Source organism: Coturnix japonica, chromosome 3, assembly GCF_001577835.2.
Source record: "Coturnix japonica isolate 7356 chromosome 3, Coturnix japonica 2.1, whole genome shotgun sequence".
In the NCBI taxonomy this organism is placed as follows: Eukaryota; Metazoa; Chordata; class Aves; order Galliformes; family Phasianidae; genus Coturnix; species Coturnix japonica.
Window position 1 is genome coordinate 35,746,825 of NC_029518.1, and position 19,673 is coordinate 35,766,497.

General features: G+C 47.5%; 2 protein-coding genes across 2 annotated transcripts; one reads left to right on the forward strand and one right to left on the reverse strand.

Annotated features, from left to right (window-relative positions):
- Positions 1-5,339: 5,339 nt before the first annotated feature.
- On the reverse strand, positions 5,340-9,725 carry SPRTN (SprT-like N-terminal domain). Its single transcript, XM_015857847.2, has 5 exons — positions 9,390-9,725; positions 9,105-9,204; positions 7,851-7,979; positions 7,475-7,742; positions 5,340-7,204 (listed from the first exon to the last, which is right to left on the reverse strand). The coding sequence occupies exons 1-5, from the start codon at positions 9,722-9,724 to the stop codon at positions 6,480-6,482; spliced, it is 1,557 nt and encodes a 518-aa protein (XP_015713333.1). The 5' UTR covers position 9,725; the 3' UTR covers positions 5,340-6,479.
- Positions 9,726-9,756: 31 nt separating this feature from the next.
- Positions 9,757-14,073, forward strand: EXOC8 (exocyst complex component 8). Its single transcript, XM_015857846.2, has 2 exons — positions 9,757-11,347; positions 11,723-14,073. The coding sequence occupies exons 1-2, from the start codon at positions 9,827-9,829 to the stop codon at positions 12,329-12,331; spliced, it is 2,130 nt and encodes a 709-aa protein (XP_015713332.1). The 5' UTR covers positions 9,757-9,826; the 3' UTR covers positions 12,332-14,073.
- Positions 14,074-19,673: the final 5,600 nt, after the last annotated feature.

Below are 19,673 nucleotides of genomic sequence, written 5' to 3' on the forward strand. Positions count from 1 at the left end.
TGGTTATTTGTGATCTTTGTAACTTTTAGAAACCGCTGTAGTAACTAATTTATAAATGCCCTTGACAAAGCAGGGCATGTGGGGTTTCTGCTTTAAACCAGAGCCACTTTTACTCTGGAGAAGGATCTGTTTCTTTCCGAACTGTCTTCGTTGTGTGGGTACCATGATCATTTTTCTCATCATTTTCTCCATCAAAAACAGCACTGAGTTTAAACTGGTTGATGACCTGCGTAGAGGCGCTCCTTATTTTTTCACCACTTTCTGATACATGTGAGAAACGCAACACGTAAGTCTGCTTCAGAAAGGATTTATCATAAGAATAATCAAATTGAAGAATGGCTTGTGTTGGAAAGAACCTTAAAGATCAGTGAGTTCCAACCTCCCTCCCCTGGGCAGTGCTGCCACCCACTCGTTCATGCTGCTCGCCAGGACTTTCAAGCGCTTTTGTGCAGGGCTGCTCTAAATGAATTCTCTTCCCAGTATGCAAATCTGGGATTGCCTAAATCTGGGATTGCCTCTACCCAGTTGCAACACCTTGCACTGGGCCTTGTTGAACCTCATTAGGTTTCTGTTTCCAATTCTTGAGCCTGTCCAGGTTGCTGGCAATGGCAACCCTTCTGTTGTGTCAGCTGCATCACTGTGTGATTTCACCAGCAGACTTGCTGAGGGTACGCTCAATGGCACTGTCTGTGTCACTGATAGAGATGCTGAAGTGTTTTTGTCTCAAGATAGGCCCCTGCAGGACACCACTTGTGATCGGCCTCCACTTGGTCATGGAGCTGTTGACAGCAGCCCCTCTGGCTAAGATGGTCCAACCAATTATTTATCCACCAAATAGGCCATCATTCAAATCTATTTCTCTCCAACTTAGTGATAGTGATGTGGTTTGGGACCATGTCAGAGGCCTTGCACAAGCACAGGCATGTGACAGCAGCAGCCCTTCCCTTGTCTACTGAAGCCATTGCTCCATCAGAGGAGGCTGCTGATCTGTCCTTGATGAAACCATGCTAGTTGTCTTGGCTGCATTCACATACTGTGTGCCTTAGCATCTCTTGCAGAAGGATCTGTTCCATGATCTTCCCAGGCACAGAGGTTATGCTTACTGGCCTGTAGTTCTCCATGTTTGCCTTTCATAAAAATGAGTGATGTCTCTCCCTTTTTCTAATCACTGGGGACTTTGTGTAACAGCCATGACTTTTCAAATATGAAGGAGAGTGGCTTGGTGACTACGTCAGCCAGTTCCTCCAGGACCCTGTCATGCGTATCATTGGGCCTCATAGTCGTGTTGAATGAGGAAGAAGGCTTGTAGCGCTCACAGCCACCCAGGATGGATGTGACGTTTAAAGATCACACTGTTGAGCAGAATGTGCAGAGGAATCAGTTTGCATAGCAAAGTCAAATTCTGCACCAAGGAACGATGAAGGCTCTTTTGGCTGTTGCTCAAAAGAAAGCCACTTGCAAATCAGACAGGAAGCGAGCCGACAGCCCAAGTGCTGGAGGCAAATATCTTATGCAAAACATCTGGCTGCACTGACCGCCTTGAGGTCAGGGGTGGAAGGACCAAATCTCTTTAAGTCACACTGATAAGTACAATCGGACTGGGAAGTACCACTTCAGTGCCTGCTGAATGCTTTGAAGAAGAGGGGAGATTGCTGAATGTCAAAGGCAAGCACAAAATCTGAGAAACCCGGAAGCCGAGCATGTGTCCTTTGCCTGTAGGCATGCAGATGGCTGAGTGTGCTTGCAAATGCCTCATGGGAGTGAGTACTTGGTGGCCAAGACTTTGAAGAACTTCCTGTGACTCGCTTGGGTTTGGCTCTCATCTGCTTTTCTGGGGGTGGGGGTGGATCTGCAGAAACTTGGGGCATTCAGACAAAATATTTAACCTTTTTTGGGGAACGTGAACAAAGCTTGAATGCGAGTGATTGCTGCAACTGCATCAAAGCCTGTTTGAGGCCTTACTTCACTGCTGAAGGTCTGCTGGCCATGAGGTATAAGCTCTGCTGAGCTTGTGCCCCTGGCTGGTGGGAGGGGAGGGCAGCTGGCAGAAGCAGGTTCAAGGTCCTCTGCTGTACAGTACAAAGCCAGTTCTAAAGGGTTTGCTTTGTTGACTTGCTGCCATTTACTCAGCTCCATCATGCTTTTCTGCATAGCTCTGAAGAGGAGTGAATATACAACACATGTATCGCTTCCTGAGCAAAGCAAGCCACGAGCCCAGAGCTCCCATGTGTGAATCAGTACTCAGAGTTGGCTCTAAAAATGGAAGGAGCAGATGAGGTGCAGAGCACCAACTCAAGTCCACAGCAGGACAAGGAGGAAGGAAGGGTTGAATTAGAAATGGTAAAACAGGGCAGGAAGAGACTGAAGTATGAGACCAAAATAAAACGTGTGGGGTGGGTGTGGGGAACACGGAACATAACCACACAAAGATGTTATAGGTGTCTCCATGGGAGAGAAACGAGATAAGAGGATGTGCTGCATGTTTGCCTCTGGAAAGGCAATTGCTGATTCATCCCATCTGCCTTTCTCTTCATGGATGCTGTTGCGAAACAACATACTTTAATGTCTGAAGATAAGAGATACGAACATTTTACTTGAGCTGTTTCCTTGTCTGCTTTCCAGATGTGGACTTCAGGGAGCTTTTTCCTCTTATTAAAAGCACAGCTTGGGATTATGTTTATATTGGTGGTAGTTTGTGTGTTCTTCAGGAGAGCTCCTAACCTACCTGCTGTACAACATGGCATGAGTTACTGCAGCTCAGAGGTATTTCAGGAGACCTCTTTTTGTTTGAGCATCTTCAGACATTGAAGAGAAGCCATTTCTCTGAGGCAAATGCGGTACAGGACACCGCTAATACTTGGTAAAGGGCCTCAGGGCCTTGTGTAATGATAATAGGATGTTTTATGGGATGAGAGGCCAGCGGACGCTGTTCCTGCAGACAAGATGTGCTGATGGCAAGGTTTCAGCTGCCACATGAGGCATATTTACTTTCCCTTCGGTCCTTTCCCCAGCTACGACATAATGATGGGCACGTGTTCTGCAGTCACATTTTAACGAACGAGCCCAAACCAGAGTCAATTAACTCTTCGGACCTAAATTTTTGTGCTATATACAACTTCAGGTATGAAATGCCCAGCGAGGGAATGTATTTTGCAGTACAAATTAGACTTACACGAGGCCATAGAAGCACAAAGTGCTGGGCTTTTTTTTCCCCTGCCCGATCGTTTTCATCCGTGACTCAGCAAACCTGCCCACATGAGCTCTTATCTGCGGCGCACGTAGCAGGAATGCAGAAATACCTCGGAAACCTCGTGCAGAGCCGGGGGGGGAACAGCGAGCAGCTGGGTCCCCCTAGCGTTGTCAGTAGCCCAAAGGAGCCTGATCTGCTTCAGCTTACGGCAGCCGAAGGACATGCTTTTTGGTTGTGTTGTTGGTACTTGATAAGGTAGTGGAAGCTGTTTAGATAAGGCAGCTTCGCCTTGCTGTGTCAGTGTTACCTGGGATGGGATGGAGGAGCAGAGAAACACAAAACCAAGGGGCTTGGCATTGTATAATAACCCAGTGCCGAAGACGCTTGCCCAGCAGCAGAGACCTCCACTCCTCCGCCCTTCCTGAGGAAGCCAGAGCAGCATCTCTCTTGGGATCTGCTCCAGGTTGGACACAGCCTGACCACAGCTCTATGAGCGGCTCAATGTCTGCAGTTTCATCTGGCCTACGAGAGTTCTGCCTGAAAAAGGATTAGAAGAAAACCTGGACTAGGGGAACTTTAGACATCCTCCTCCAAATTCAGGTCTCCTTGTTCTTTCTGGGGAGTGTTGGTGTCCAAAACACCTTCCAAAAATGCTCCAAATCACGGCATCACCTACTGCTTGGAATGCTTTGGGGTGACAGGTATCAGCCTTACATTGAGATTCAGGTTGAATATTAGGGAACATTTCTTCTCAGAAAGAGCAGTGAGGCAGTGGCACAGGCTGCACAGGGAGGTGGTGGGGTCACTTGCCTGGCTCCTCCTGGAGCCTCCGATGCATTGAATGGGTGGTGACACCATGAGAGAAGGAAACCAAACAGGAAGGTAAGGGCAGTAAGAAACTGTCAGGGCACGGAGGACCTGTAGCTGACCTGTAGCTGTAGTACACAAACGATGGCCCAAAAGTTGATGTCATTTAAAGAAAGAAGTACTAATTGCTTCCAATCTGGGCGACAGGGAAGCCAGATACTCAGCTTGTTTCTTCTTGCACCTTCATCCATTCTGCGTTACCCAGCATACGAGGTTACGGCTCTCAGACTTCAGGGCAAAAACACAACTGAGATGGCAACAGTGATAGGGGATGACTGGGGCAGGGGGAGGTATTCAGGCCAAGCTGCTGCACCTTCTTAGTGACCTAATCTAGTCTTAAACAGCCTGGCCTGGCAGAAGCTAGAAAGGAAACAAGGGATTAAGGCCACGGACTATTTCTCTCTTTATTTTTTTTTAATCTCTGACACTTGTGGCACACCTCCCCTTTCCTGAGCTTGTCACACCCCCCAAAGCTCAGATAAAGGAGCAGAAGCATTTTGTGCTTTCTAAGCCTCTCTGGCTCCTTACAGCTCTGCCCTTCCTTCCCTTAGCTGCGCTAATGCCAAATTATGACACAGAATCAGACTTTTTGTTGCAGTGTATGCAAGAGACACGGTACATGTACACCATGAAAGGACACCTTTGTTATTATTCACTGAACCCCGAGCTAGAAAAGGGAGCTCTTGTGTCATCTTCCAAGTCCTGTGGAGATGCCAAACACAGGAGAGCCAGTTAGTTGAAGATCTCGCTTCTCAGCTCTCACTTGGTTGCAGACCTACCCCTACCCTTCTTCCTCCACCTCGGCAGTGGCTCTGCCCTCAGCCTGGAGCACTGGTGGAGGTGGGATAAGGCCGTACCGACTCCACTCCTGCCCTTTCCCTACACAGGTTGGGAAGGATGAAATAAGCATTCTTTAAGTGTAAGGAGTGCCATCTAACGGCCTGTTGGGGAATCCCAAAAGGCCCCTCAGCTGGTGGTTCTGTTTATAACATGTACGAATACACAACAAGGGCTGAGACCTGGGGCTGATCAGCCGAGGGAAGAGAAAAATCAAGGAGGGTGGATCCAAAGTGAAACTGTATTAAACGTAGAGTGGAGATGGCAGAGGTCAGTGCAACACGTATTTGGCAATATCTGTTTTTAGAGGGAAATGTAAGATGGAAAAGTGTTGATATAGAAAGGAGGTTTTAAATTAGACTGCGACTGGAAACATAAGCATAAGCACCAATTAATAATGTAAGATGGCCACGATGCCATATGAAAACCAGGCTTACTGAAAACATAGAGTTCAGAACCAGTTTATTTAGAACATGTAAGTACAATCAGATCCACTTTAAACAACCTTAGTGTCAACATCTTAAAATATACCAGTATTTTAAGAGCAAGCCCATCTCTTAGCAGCTTCTATCCCACATCAGTTTATTTCCTAGTCTTAGAAAAGAACTACAAATAATTTAAAGGCAAATATATGTGCACCTATGGCTAACATAGCCATTGAACGTTGGTGTAGCAATGTCATATGAAAAAGTATATTTCTTCTTTTAGCAAAAATATTTATAACCAGTTTTATACTTAAGTAATCGAGCCATTAATTGTTTGACCACTTAAATACTTTCAGTGGAGTAAGAGGAAGCTTTTAGGACATGGCCAATAACAGTCTTTACAAACACTGCTACCAACACTGCTCATAACTTCTATTTCCCAACGTCAACACGATGCAGGGTAGTTACTCATGTACTTAATAACCGCAGCATTCAAAATAGTGAACTCTCAATGAGTTTGTGCAAAAAAGTGGCTGGAAAGGCCCAGCTGGGTCCCCTGGCCAAAAGGCACACACAATATTGAGCATCATTAACCTGCATTTGCCCACCCTTTTAACAGCAAGGCCGACTTTCAAATCCTTCTGAAAACAAAGCTTATTTTAACTCTTTTGAAGTTGAGCCCTTAAGCTTAGAGCCCTCTCATCTTCTAAGCATGCTTTGATTTCTTAGCATCCTTACTGAGCTTCTGGAGTTTCTCTTTTCCTGTTCCACGATCCCATGTCAGGCTTAACATGGATCGTTTACTATGCTTTTGGTGCCTATGCTTCTCCCACCTTCAATGAAAGCCCTTGAGATTCTCTTATTTATATATTCCTGAGGTCACAGAAGAGAAGGACCACCTGAATGGGTAGTGACGGCTTAAACAAAGTACTTGCTGTTCTAAAGATACCTGCTCTTTAAATCTGATGCAGTAAGTAAAGCAATTCTTTTCTCTTATGGGTGGTTAAGAACAGACAAAAATACATTAAAACCAACACATTATGGTCCAAAGAACAAAGATAAATCAGCAGGATTTAGAACATCTTCATGTTAAAAACTGCCTTAAAAACATGCAGTTTTATTATTCCTCTTTCAGCCCTCCAGAAGGAGGATTCCTTTGATCAAACAAGACAAGAATCGAGGTGCTCATTTATTTTAGACTCCAAAACCTCAGTCTGGCACACAGGACAACTGACGTTTTTTTCCTGCCTTTCAGCAGCGCTGGATCTTGGGGAGCACACTGCAAATTCAGCTTCAGTTTTCGTAGGTGCATTTAAAGTCCCATCACTGTTCTTTCTTACGAAATAGCTTTCAAAGGTCACTTTGTCTTCCTTTCTCGGCCATTGCTGCACTGTATTTCCCACACTTTTCTTCTCAGATGGAGCCTGAGCTGCTGCAGTCGGCTGAAAACAAACTTGTTTCGGTGACCTGTTAAAGGACGGTGGCAAAACCCTCTTGCCTTTTGTAGAACCTTGCTTTGAGTTTTCCTCCACAACAGGAGCAATTTTAACAGGTGACCCATTAACATTCTTGTACGCTTTTGTATTAGCAACAGAGAGCTTGGGGAACTCCCGCTTTGAAGCTAAGTTCATTTTCTCACTAGCATCACCGCTAAAGAGAGGAAAGAAGGTATCGTGACGGGGTGATTTCTCAAACTTGATCTCATTTTTAGGTCTTGGCACTGTGCTTCCTGCCCAACGATGCTGCGAATCACAGCTCTCGCTGTTTTTAACACTGCTGCTGAACGTTAAGCTTTTCTCTGAGAGTCCACTGCCTGCTCCTCCCAGTCGATACCCCTTCCCACTAAAAGGCTTTGGATCTTTCTTATCACCCAAGTGGACCAGGCCTGCAAAGAAGAAGAAAACACAAAAATCTAACAACTTTTTTCATATATAAACCACCAATTTACGTGAGAAAATCTGCAGCTTGAAAACACCGCAGCAGAATAAACCTCATGAACAATACAGTTGAGAAGCCTGGAAATTAACAAAATAGGCCCTGTTCTTTCCTACTTAATATTTAATACCCAATACAAAGCTCACATCATGATGTTAGTTCAAGGGACTGTTTGGATAAGAACAGTTGGGAAAACAAAGAAATAAATGATTTTAAATACCTTTGTTGGTTGACTTGGAATCCTGAGGTTTTCCTGCCTCTGTTTTCTCCTTGTGTTTCTTAGAGAAGTTCTCAGGTTCTTTCACTTTTGTGAACGTACCTCCGCATTTCTCTTGATGCTCAGCCCACCAAAAGTCTCGTGCAGAGGGTGCTCTATTCATTGAACGTTTCACATACCCAAAATAAGGTCTTCTATACTGACAGGGGCCGTTGCATCGCCACCAGTGCTGCCGGTACGAATCTACCTCGTCATGAAAATTATGATAGATCTAAGTGTTAACAAAAAGATACAACAAGCTCCAATCAATCAGAAGAATTCTTACTATATATTCATGACTATATATATATATATTTTACATTAAGTGAACTTTGCTTACTGTGACATTGGCTCCAGTCAAACGATTAATGCGACGCATGTGTTTGCAGAACTCCGGCCCGTGAGACTCACGATCTCTGTCGTTGTTAGTAACAAAAAGCAGAGCATGGATCATCTCATGCAACAGTGTCTGAAACAATGAAAATCATCAGTTATTAATGGAAGAGCGTTACAGAATCACAGAACAGCATCACAGAGAATCACAGAATGACCCAGGTTGGAAGGGACCTCAAGGATCATGTAGTTCCAACCCCCCTGCCTGGCAGGGCCACCAAACATACACCTTTACTAGATCAGGTTGCCCAGGGCCCCATCGAACCTGGCCTTGAATAGGTTGGGGCATCCACAACCTCCCTGGGCAGCCTGTTCCAGGGCCTAACCACTCTCCTAGTGAAGAACTTCCCCCCAACATCCAACCTAAATCTTCCCTCTTTCAACTTAAAACCATTTCCCCGTGTCCTGCTATTGTCAGCCCTTTCGAAGAGTTTACTCCCCTCCTGGGAATAAGTTCCCTTCAGGTATTGAAAGGCTGCAATGAGGTCACCCCGCAACCTTCTCTTCTCCAGGTTAAACAAGCCCAACTCCCTCAGCCTGTCCTCATAGGGGACGTGCTCCAGGGTAAGCATTACATGTAATTTAAAAACTAAGCTTGAAATGTTTTATCTTTTTCATTCATCTCTGCACTGATCTCATCTTTATACGTCATAAAAACACAACATTTATTCTACCTGTGAGATCATTAACTCTGCTTCCATATAACACTGAGTGATGGTCCACAATAATTATTCTATGTGTGAAGTTGTTAATTCTACTCCAGTGCAATGCTGAGTGTCCTTGCAATAAGAAGAAACAATCCTGAAGCTCGTCAGACCTCTAAGGAGGTCACACCCCCACGAACAAAGAGCTACATGTAAGGAGGCTGAAATTACAGCACCTCTGTTCATTAAGCAAACCTGAGCATTCATAATATCTGAGTCACCATATGTATGAACTCCAGTATGAAACATAAGATGTGGGAGGTGAGGTGCCATCTGTTTCATGTTTCACAGAATCACAGAATTGTAGGGGTTGGAAGGGACCTCTAGAGATCATCGAGTCCAACCCCCCTGCCAAAGCAGGCTCCCTACACCATGTCACACAGGCAGGTGTCCAGGCGGGTCTTGAATATCTCCAGAGAAGGAGACTCCACCACCTCCCTGGGCAGCCTGTTCCATTGAACAGTTCCAGTTTGGATATGTCAGCAGCCTTCGTGTACCTCAACCAGGTCCTTCCTCGGCCTTAACTTCAGGAGCGGCTCACTCAGGCGGATAGAACACATCCCGCTGTTCCCTTCGTATTTACACACTCCAGCGCAGCTGAAAGAGACCAGGGAACAAAACATCGTAAGCGATGCTCTTATTATGTATAGTCAGCTGAGAACTGTCACAGAGCGGCTCAATACTGAGCAGCCCCCCTCCAAACGAGAGGAGGGTGCAGAACCCCATCAGCAGCACCCGGGGGCTCCCAGCCCCACCTCCCCCCTCACCCCCCCATGTCGTACAGGGTCATGCGCGGGCTCCACGACACCTCCACGGCCGCCAGCCGCCCCCAGAAGAGCGCCTGGTTGAACTGCACGAACAGGCCGTGCACGTCGGGGCTGGGATCCAGCAGCTCCCAGGCTTCATCCACCACCGACAGCGGACGGAGGGACAAGGGGTCCGGCGAGGCCTCTACACGAGCCGGCGCCGCCTCCTCCTCCGCCTCCCACAGCTCCTGGAGCTGCAGCGCCAGAGCGAAGTCATCCTCCTCCTGCTGCTGCTGCCACTCTCGTTCCACACCCGCCGTCAGTCCCCGTGCGGCCATGACTGCGCCAACCAGCTCCGTTGAGCTGCGCATGCACACCCCGCACTGACGCACTCATTGTGCGCCGCGCTTCCCCGCCCGCCCCTTCCTCCTCCCAAGGTGTCGGTGTCGGTGTCGGTGTCGGTGTGTGTGAGCATGGCGCTGGCGCTGGGGGAGGGCGGCGGTGGCAGCCGGCTGCGGCGGCAGCTGGAGTCGGGGGGCTTCGCGGCGGCGGAGTACGTGAAGCAGCTGTCGCAGCAGTCGGATGGAGACCGGGATCTGCAGGAGCACCGGCAGCGCATCCAAGCGCTGCAAGAAGAGACGGCGCAGAGCTTGAAGCGCAACGTCTACCAGAATTACCGGCAGTTCATCGAGACGGCGAGAGAGATCAGCTATCTGGAGAGCGAGATGTACCAGCTCAGCCACATCCTCACCGAGCAGAAGGGCATCATGGAGGCCGTCACGCAGGCCCTGCTCCTCCAAGCCGACCGCGACGACCCCGCCCTGGGCGCCCGCCGCGCCGCCGCCGCCGCCGACCCCTTCCTGCCGCTGTCGGCCAAGGAGGCCGCGGCCAGCGAGGAGGGCCGGCAGCGGACGCTCACCACCCTGCTGGAGAAAGTGGAGGGATGCCGCGACCTGCTGCCCGAGAGCCCCGGCAAGTACCTGGTGTACAACGGCGACCTGCTGGAGTACGACGCCGACCACATGGCGCAGATCCAGCGGGTGCACGCCTTCCTGATGAATGACTGCCTGCTGGTGGCCACCGCGCTGCCCAACCGCCGCGGTGCCTACCGCTACGATGCCCTGTACCCCCTCGAAGGGCTGGCCGTGGTCAACGTCAAGGACAACCCGCCCATGAAGGACATGTTCAAGCTGCTCATGTTCCCCGAGAGCCGCATCTTCCAGGCCGAGAACGCCAAGATCAAGAAGGAGTGGCTGGAAGTGCTGGAGGAGACCAAGCGCAACCGAGCCCTGAGCGAGAAGCGACGCCTGGAGCAGGAGGCCCTGCCCCGGCCCGCCCCGACACCTCCTGAGTCCACCAACCCCTTCGAGGAGGAGGACGAGGAGGAAGAAGAGCCCTCCGTTGAGGAGGAGGTGGTCGACCTCTCGCTTGAGTGGATCCAGGAGCTGCCGGAGGACCTGGACGTTTGCATCGCTCAGCGGGACTTTGAAGGGGCTGTGGACCTGCTCGATAAACTCAACGAGTACTTGGGAGACAAGCCTGTGAGCCAGCCCGTGAAGGAGTTGCGGGCCAAGGTGGATGAGCGGGTCCGGCAGCTTACGGACGTGCTGGTCTTTGAGCTGTCTCCGGACCGCTCGCTGCGAGGAGGACCACGGGCCACACGCCGAGCCGTGTCCCAGCTTATTCGCTTGGGCCAGTCCACCAAGGCGTGTGAGCTCTTCCTGAAGAACCGGGCGGCCGCGGTGCACACAGCCATCCGACAGCTGCGCATTGAAGGTGCCACGCTGCTTTACATCCATAAACTCTGCCACGTCTTTTTCACCAGCCTCCTAGAGACGGCCAGAGAGTTTGAGACAGACTTCGCTGGCAACAACGGCTGCTACTCTGCCTTCGTTGTGTGGGCCCGCTCTTCCATGAGGATGTTTGTGGATGCCTTTAGTAAGCAAGTGTTTGACAGTAAGGAGAGCTTGTCAACTGCAGCGGAGTGCGTGAAGGTAAGAGTGCCCATGGTGGCCTGAACAAAGCTTGTAGATCTTCATTTCTAACCCCAGCATAGTTGACTGAGTGCAGCTCTGGAAGGGTTTTCTGAATTAAACTGTTCGTATTCATTTGGAGTTGGTTTATTTTTCTTAAGTTTAACCAACAAAACATTAAGATGAAAATACACAGCAAGAAAAACCCTGCCCTTACCAGAAATGCAGAAAATGTTCTTCCTTAATTTGCTTTTAACTTTCTCAGTAATAAGTAGTTTCTTGAGGCAGAACTGAACCAGGACTAACCTATCCCTGCTTTCTGATGCACGCCCCCTTTATATTTGCTGTGTTTAGTCAACTTACCAACTTACACTTTGTTTTTCCTTAATACCCAAGGTAGCTAAAGAGCACTGCAAGCAGCTCAGCGACATTGGACTGGATCTCACCTTCATCATCCACGCCCTTCTGGTAAAGGATATCAAAGGTGCTTTGCAGAGCTACAAGGATATCATCATCGAGGCCACCAAGCACCGCAACTCTGAGGAGATGTGGAGAAGGATGAACCTGATGACTCCGGAGGCTCTGGGGAAACTCAGGGAGGAGATGAAGAGCTGTGGCGTAGGCAGTTTTGACCAATACACTGGTGATGACTGCTGGGTCAACCTTAGCTACACTGTAGTAGCTTTCACTAAGCAGACTATGGCCTTCTTGGAGGAAGCGTTAAAGCTTTACTTTCCAGAGCTGCATATGGTTCTTTTGGAGAGCCTTGTGGAAATCATCCTAGTGGCTGTCCAGCATGTTGATTACAGTTTACGGTGTGAACAGGACCCTGAGAAGAAAGCATTCATTAGGCAGAATGCATCCTTCCTTTATGAAACTGTCCTTCCTGTTGTGGAAAAAAGATTTGAGGAGGGAGTTGGAAAGCCAGCCAAGCAGCTACAGGATCTCAGAAATGCTTCAAGGTTGATGCGTATAAATCCAGAAAGTACCACCTCTGTGGTGTGAACGAGCAGTTCTTACGAACGGGGTGTGAAAGCACTTAGTGAAAATGTTGTACATTGCATATATGAACCAAATGGGTTTTTTGAGTTCCTAGAAAATGTGGAAGTCTGGTTGCGGGATTGCAGAGAATGAAGTTACAATCAAGGGCTTCAAGGGTTCAACACTTCTGTTTTTTGGGGGGGTGGGTGCAGGAAAGTGAGAGGTAGCAATTGAGATCACGTGTCCTTGTACAGCATATCCTGTAAGAATGGTTAACGTAGTGCTTGTGACTCGGGAAGTATTACGATGTACAATTTTTGGCCAAATGTCCGTGAAAAATCTGAAATACATGTACTTTGTTGAGCAGGAAAAGATCACTTCTTGTCACATCATTGTGTGCGTTCCTTTTTTAAGGCAGTGCTCTGGTAGAAGGGAAGTGCTGAAACACTCCCAGGGTGTGGTATCTGGTGAGGCACGTCCACCATTAGATGTGACTCAGCAGTGGAGATAAACAACATGGGTTTTCACATTCAGCTTTGTTTGATAGCATTACCTGCAGGTAGAAACCACAGCACAGAGCCATCAATGCTCTTGAAACGTTCAAGTCAGGGAGGGGGTCTTAATGAAGATACTGTTTCATTTGGAAGGAACAGAACTCTAGTTTTGCCCTATAGAAGCAGCAGAGGATAAAGACACTGGCTGTAGGGGTTTTTGTGAACTATATGATCTACAAAATGCATATTGTAACCCTCCTGTAATACAGCAATAACCAACCAAGTAGAACAATCTTTTTTACAGAACACACGAGGACTGCATTTGATTGAGAACTTGAATGTAGATGGTGTTTGTGCCACGCAAATACTTTTTGGTTTGGATTGGTGATGCCTATCTTGGGCTGTATTTGTGAACCTGAAATAAGGCTCATGCAAATACTGTCTTTAGAAGGCTATCAGCATCGCCTTCTAAGCTGCACAGCTTCTTCCCCTTCATTTTGCAGGCCTTCTTAATGCAGTTTTTGCCTCAGTGGCTAGTTTTCATTCTCTTGTTCTTTGTTATGTCCTTATCACCATTCCCTTAATCAGTCTATTAAAGGCATGCACATCCTTCTGATAATCTGTTGCCATCATGGAGCAGTAGGCGTACGTGGATGTTGGCTTTAATGGATCGGGGTATCTGGCCTTTTGTTTGGGTGCTCAAATGTTATATTCATGTGCCTGCCAGCAATGCACACAAGTTCGAGTTCTATAAACTGTAAGGAACGGTGATATTTTGAGACTTGTGAATCTATTCTAAAGTCATAATGAAAGAAAAACATTGGCTTAAGGAAAATGAAGTGTAAATAGCATTAAACCCACTTTGTATGTTAATTCAGTTAACAGATAGTGCCAGCACGTGCTGAGAGTCATTGTGTAATAAATACATTTTGGATTTGCATACAGCAATCTGAAACAGCACTTTTCTTTTCCTGCGCTGTTCACCTGTGGAAGCAGCGTGATTCAAATGGAAATCTGCAGTAACCATTAAATAACGCAATAGCACTTCTGTTGATCTGGGGAAGAGAGCTGAAGTTTTGCTAAGCTTTTTGTTTGGTTTGTTTCCCTATGAGGGATTTGCATATAAAATGTGGTTTCCTTTAGCTGCACTGACAAAACGGCGGTGTATATATATTTTTTAATTGTTATTCAGGCAAATGTATGTATTAGAACTTTATGCAATAGCTTTTCTGAACAGCGGGAACCATATATTAAAACTTTTGGGACATATGACAGCACTGATTTATTTCTGTTCTTACATCATCATCAGAACAAGGATATTATATTAAGGGCCTGCTTCAAAGATCACGTCCATTAATAAATCTTCAGTGATACAGAAGAGCTTCAGGTCAGTCACTGGGAGTGTGTAATGTTGTGAGGCTTGCTACCTTCCAGAGATAACTTTTCCATTATTACACGCTCAGCCTGAATGTTGCAGTAAGCCCCATCTTTTCACTAGGTGGAGTTTTATCACTTGAAACTTAGCGTGCCATGGGTAGATGTGAGCATTAAATCTGCACTACCTTGGAAATAAATGTAAGCCCTTTATAACACAATTGATGCTAACTTGTGTAATAGATGAGAATTTTCTTGAGCCACCACAATAACAAAGAGAGCAATTTTTTCTTGGGTATTTAGGAAACTTTGCTAATGAAACTTCAAACGATTGCAGCATACCCCATGATATAATCCTTGACTTCAGGGCTACAGCTTAAGCAAGATTCTCTGCTGCAGATATCCTCAGTTTGACACAGCAGAGAGCAAATGATACCAGGAGGCCTGGATTGCACTGGCCACTGAACAACATTTCTCTTCCCAGTTTACATGACTGGATGGGATAACTCTATGACAATTTTGGATCACTGTTCTGTACCTCTGTGTTGTTTATCCTCTCTCCCTCCCTATACTATCCCTGGATCATGATTAAATTCCCTCCCATGTGCAGAACATCCTGCTTCACAACCAAGCAGAAAATTATATTGGGAGGATTAAGAGAATCTGCTCCCTGAACTACTTGAAGAGAGCTGTGATGGCACATGATTACCAGTGGGTGTCTCACATGAGCTCCGCATTAGTGAGCAGACCATAACTGGCATCTGATGGTTAATGCAAGCAGATTCAGTTGTGCTCTATTTGCACTAATAGATCAGGACAAGAGCTAACAACGTGTAAGAAGGGAAAGATACAATTCCCTTCATGTAATAGCAGGATCTGGATTCTTAAATATGGGCTTAGATTACCCAAAGGACAATTTGACCCTGCAGCTGTAGGAAATCTCATTTTGATGTGCTAAATGGTGCAGGTGATTGTTGAAAGCACTGCACAGGGAGGTGGACTAGGGAGGAAAGGTCAAATTTACTTCACGGCTTTTGGGGAAGTTCTTATAAATGCTTTAATTAAGGATCATTTCTAGTCATTAAAAAATAAGTCATGCAGCTGCTCCCTAGACAAGATAAAATCCAAGTTCTTGTGGAGGTGCAATATAAGGCATGCAGATGTAAACACCTGCAGGCTTGGGCAAAACTGAGATCTGAACTTCAGATGGCACTTGGTCTGACTGTGAGGTGAGGGAAAAACCCTCCTCAGACGCTTCCAAGTTTTGATTGTCTGGACTCTGAGTAATTCCTCCTGTTTATAAAATCACAGTTCACACACAACTGCCCGTGCCAGTCAGATTGTTAAGACCAAGTCTGTTTAATTACAGCTTCAAAGCCCTGCTGCACTCTGGGGACTCCTGTTAACGTTCATTTTCAGCTCTCCAGGCCTTGTTTTCACAAGAGGAAGGGGCCCAGCTCCCTGCCCCAGCTCCTGTGGGATGGGGCTGTCAGAAGTGCACTTGAAGCTCTGCAGAGGACCCTTCCTTCCACAGGATTCAGGGCATTTTCCTCCCAAAATCTGAGTCTCTGATAAGCAGCTCCTGTTCTGCGTTCTGCTCATCTTTATATTATTTTTCCCCCCAGAAACAATTGTATGGTTGTTTTCCTTCCCTGCGATGTAACTTTTCCTGCAGAGGTGCCAGATTGGTTTTGTAGAGGAAGGTTGCCAAATCACATGTTAAATTGCTCTCTGTACATCAGCCTTCCATAATTCAGGCCACCCAACACCCTGCTGCTCTCACTAATACTGGGTATGTGGAGAGGAGGGCTGGGAGTTCTCAAAGAAGCCCTGCCACCTTTGTTGCTCAAACTTCCATCCAGCAAGGTGCTTAAGTGCATGGTTAAGAGTGTAACATTTTACCCTGAGCTTGACAGGCCCACTCCTCTACTCGGAGCTAATTAGATATTAAGATGTTTTTCTTGCTTGGAAGATCAGCATATTTCTGCTGAATATCACAAAGGCAGCTAGCAAAGAAGTGATGGTGGGGCAATACTGGGGCAACAGCAGAATGCAAGCAAACAAAGTGTGTATTCCCTGTGACACCCTAACTCAAGCGTGAAAAACTGTGGTGCCAAACAAAGGCCTTCTCCAGCAGGAGCATTAGGATCCATAAATCACCAGCACTGCAGCTTCCCAGGAGGCAGCAAGAATGGAATTTTGTGCACTAAAATACCCTTGTTTTTTCCCTTTGGTTTTCCCATGATGGCTTCCCTGCATATCAACCGGCCTGCAGACCCAGCAGCTCCCATGGCAGCAGGTCTCGGGCCTCTCTGAGGATGGGCCCCATCTTGTTGGTGCAGCGGGCAGCAGGCCTACCCATGGCCTTGCCCCTTCACACAGGACAGCCCCTCTCCTGCTGTGTCTGTAATCACTGGTCATTTCTTGATTTGCCCTGATGTTTATTACCATTTAAATAGCCTCCCAGCTTGAAGCATCCAGGGGAGTTTTGCCTCTTCTGCTTCACAGCCCAGGAAATTAATTCCCCTAGGATCTTGTCCCCACAGAAGAATGGTGCTACTTTAACCAAACTGGCTTAGAAATTTAGTTAAACACACACAAGACCTTCTGTTGCCCCTTAGTTTTGACTTTCTGAAGACTCAGCTTAGGGCATAATATGCCCAGACAGGGAAGTGTTTATTCTCAAACCAAAATTACAGCACCAATAGCTGCAGTCTGAGGCCAGGTCTTCTGACGACTGTGGGCAAACTCCAGATTAACCTTGGTGCCTGTTTTTAGGCCTTGAAGATGTAAGGGCCAGACTGCAAATGCCTTTAATCAGGAAGCAATTAATTGCACAATTTTCCTCTTTGCAGCCAGCGTAGGGCTTATCCAGGTAATGCTCCCTGGGAGGCAGCAGCTCATGCCTGCGTGCTACTTTTGTTACTGTATGTCTCTGCTAATTAGTTCCTTTTGGATGGAAGGCCAGATTGCTACAGGGGCTTCAGATAAAAGGTACAAGGGGTTAAGACAATCTAAAGATAGCTTTAAGAAGAAAAACAAACGTGTCGTTTTCCTAACTCTTTTTATAAAAGATACTTCTGAAGAAAGCTCCCATGTGTAGCTTGTGCTTTTGTGCCTATAGGAGGTGGAGCTGTGCTGACAGTCCCTAGGGCAGCACAAATGCCGTCTATCACTAAACGTGACAGTAAGGCTCTAGTTGCCTCTCTGCCCTGTACTATTATTTTTATCAGCACCACTTCCAGTCCTGCTAGAACTGCCTCTGACCTTACTCACTGTTTCATCTGCAAGCCCTGCATCCTTCCTGTCCCACATGCTGGCTATAAACAGCAAACTCACTTTTTATGCTATTATTGTAATTTACTAGCAGAAACCTTCCTCTCTGCACACCGAAAGCATAGCTCTTCATGCCTGTTATAATTGTTCTTCCAAAGTTATAAATAACACGTTAGCCTGGTTTATGTGTTCATGCAAGTCTAGCTATAAACTGGCAGATGAAGGAAATTAACTGTCTCCAGAATTCACATTCCTGTCACTTATTCAATTATTTGATCAACATAATTGCTCAGAGCAAGAGCTAATTGGAAAATTACATGCATTTACGCTCTCTATAGAGGAGGAAAGGTTTATCAGGTATTTTACTGCAGGCAGTTTTTGTTACTTCCAATATTCTGAAAGAAACAAGGTTTTTAACAGAGCCAGGCCCAAACATCCATAGCTAGTTTGCTAGCCAGATGCTTTCTCACCCTCAAAACAGATCCAGTATTTTGTGGTGCAAAGGTTTTAGCACGTCTGAACCACAAGTACCTTGGCACACGGGTGCCGGAGCTGTAAGCCAAGCTTGCCTCTAGGAGCCTGCAGCAGTAAACGTGTCCCTGCTTCTGTATTTCTGTATTCACACTGTTGCTGCAGCCATGGTTCTTCCCATGACTGGATCCCATCCCTGGGAGCTGATCATTTATGGAGTCAGCCAGGTGAGGGAAAGGTATACGGTGTTTTGTAGTTGCTGCTGCTGTAGATGACTAATTCCCCACCTTGCCAGCTCAAATCCTGCATCAACGCCACAGTTCAAGACGGTGTTATCTTTGGAATGATTTCTGTAATTCTTCGCCACACATATGCACACACTTCATAATTAAATGGAATGCAATCTCAGTGCTGGATGGAACAGAGGGGTGGGAATGGAAAGGACCAGGAAGCAGGAGACTCAAACCCTAAAGCAGTCCCTTTTTCCATTATTAGCTCTAGCATTGTTTGGGGTTGGAACGTTTGATTTGTTTAAGTAACAAGACAGGCAAGCACTTTTCCAGGCTGTACGGAGGGGGAGGAAGCCTATCTATCAATGCCAACAGTTTGCAACCTATTGTCTGCAGGCCCTGGGGGGACCTCTGGGTTATCTGTAGGGGAAAGGCAGCTAAGAAAATCAACCCTGTTGTCAGTTGCCTTCAATTCATGACAGATGGTTTACACCTCTGCTAGAAAATATCAGGCTCTGCAAATAATAATAATTTTTTAAAAAATGGATGAAAATTAAAGATCCATGGAACAACACGGAGCTGCCTGTAGGCACAGGTTCGCTGTGCTGCCTTATTCGGGATGCAGTTGGCAAAAGGGGCGCAGGGGGCTCCGGGCGCTCTTCCTACTCGCAGTTCTGATTCTCACACAGCCGCAGGGAGCTGGAAATGAGGACGGTTTTGTCAGCAGTGAGTGACTCCAGCTAGTGGACAAATAGCCCCTGAATGTGCTACTCTGACCTCTAAGCTGTGACTAATGGGATAAATCAGTAACCCGACGGCACCGCGGGACAGCTCGCACGGAAAATGCGCTCTCCTTTGTCGCCGAGTGTTGACACAAACAAAGGGGGAGGGGGTGGGGGTGGGAAAGAAGAAAAAAACCCCAAACCCACAACGATCCGTCAGCATCTTGCAAAATCGGGCCGCAGCAGGGAGACGGCGGGCGGGGAGCTGCTGTCGCGGGCCAGAAGGGGGGCGGCTCCGCAGCAGCGGGTGCCGACCTGGGGCACAGCGGGTGGCACCGGGGCAGCTCCCGGAGGAGTCCCGGCCTCGCAGCCACCGGCACCGCGGCCGCACTGACAGCAGGGGGCGGCCGCCGCCGCCGTAATCCGTCCTCCACCTCGCCATCGCTCCAGCCTTTCGCCCCTGCTTACCCGTAACCTGCATCCTCGCGTCCCGAAATCCCCACACCCCTTCATCCTGCAGCCCGCATCTCGCATCCCTGCTTTGCACACCACATCCTGCATCCGGAGATGCTCTCACTCCCGCATCCATGTCCATCCTCTCACCAGCCCTGCGGGCCAGCAGAGCTGCTCATTAGCCCAGCAGCCCCACACTCAGCACCTCGCAAACCAAGCTTCTCCACATCTTGGCTCAGGGCTGCTGGCAGTGCTGCTGCTTGGACATCTGGGCTTTATTGTGGCCACTGCCCTCAGGAGCAATGATAACTGTGAGCACAGAGGTGGCTGTCCCTGTACTCAGGCT

Bases quoted from the DNA above. Each gene is read 5' to 3' on its own strand.
- SPRTN (XM_015857847.2), bottom strand. From the start codon at position 9,724: ATGCGCAGCTCAACGGAGCTGGTTGGCGCAGTCATGGCCGCACGGGGA. The intron at 7,980-9,104 runs GTACACGAAGGC...TCATTGTTTCAG, and splicing joins CGAGGAAGGACCTGGTTGAG to ACACTGTTGCATGAGATGAT. The intron at 7,743-7,850 runs GTAAGCAAAGTT...GTTAACACTTAG, and splicing joins TGACTGGAGCCAATGTCACA to ATCTATCATAATTTTCATGA.
- EXOC8 (XM_015857846.2), top strand. From the start codon at position 9,827: ATGGCGCTGGCGCTGGGGGAGGGCGGCGGTGGCAGCCGGCTGCGGCGG. The intron at 11,348-11,722 runs GTAAGAGTGCCC...TTAATACCCAAG, and splicing joins CTGCAGCGGAGTGCGTGAAG to GTAGCTAAAGAGCACTGCAA.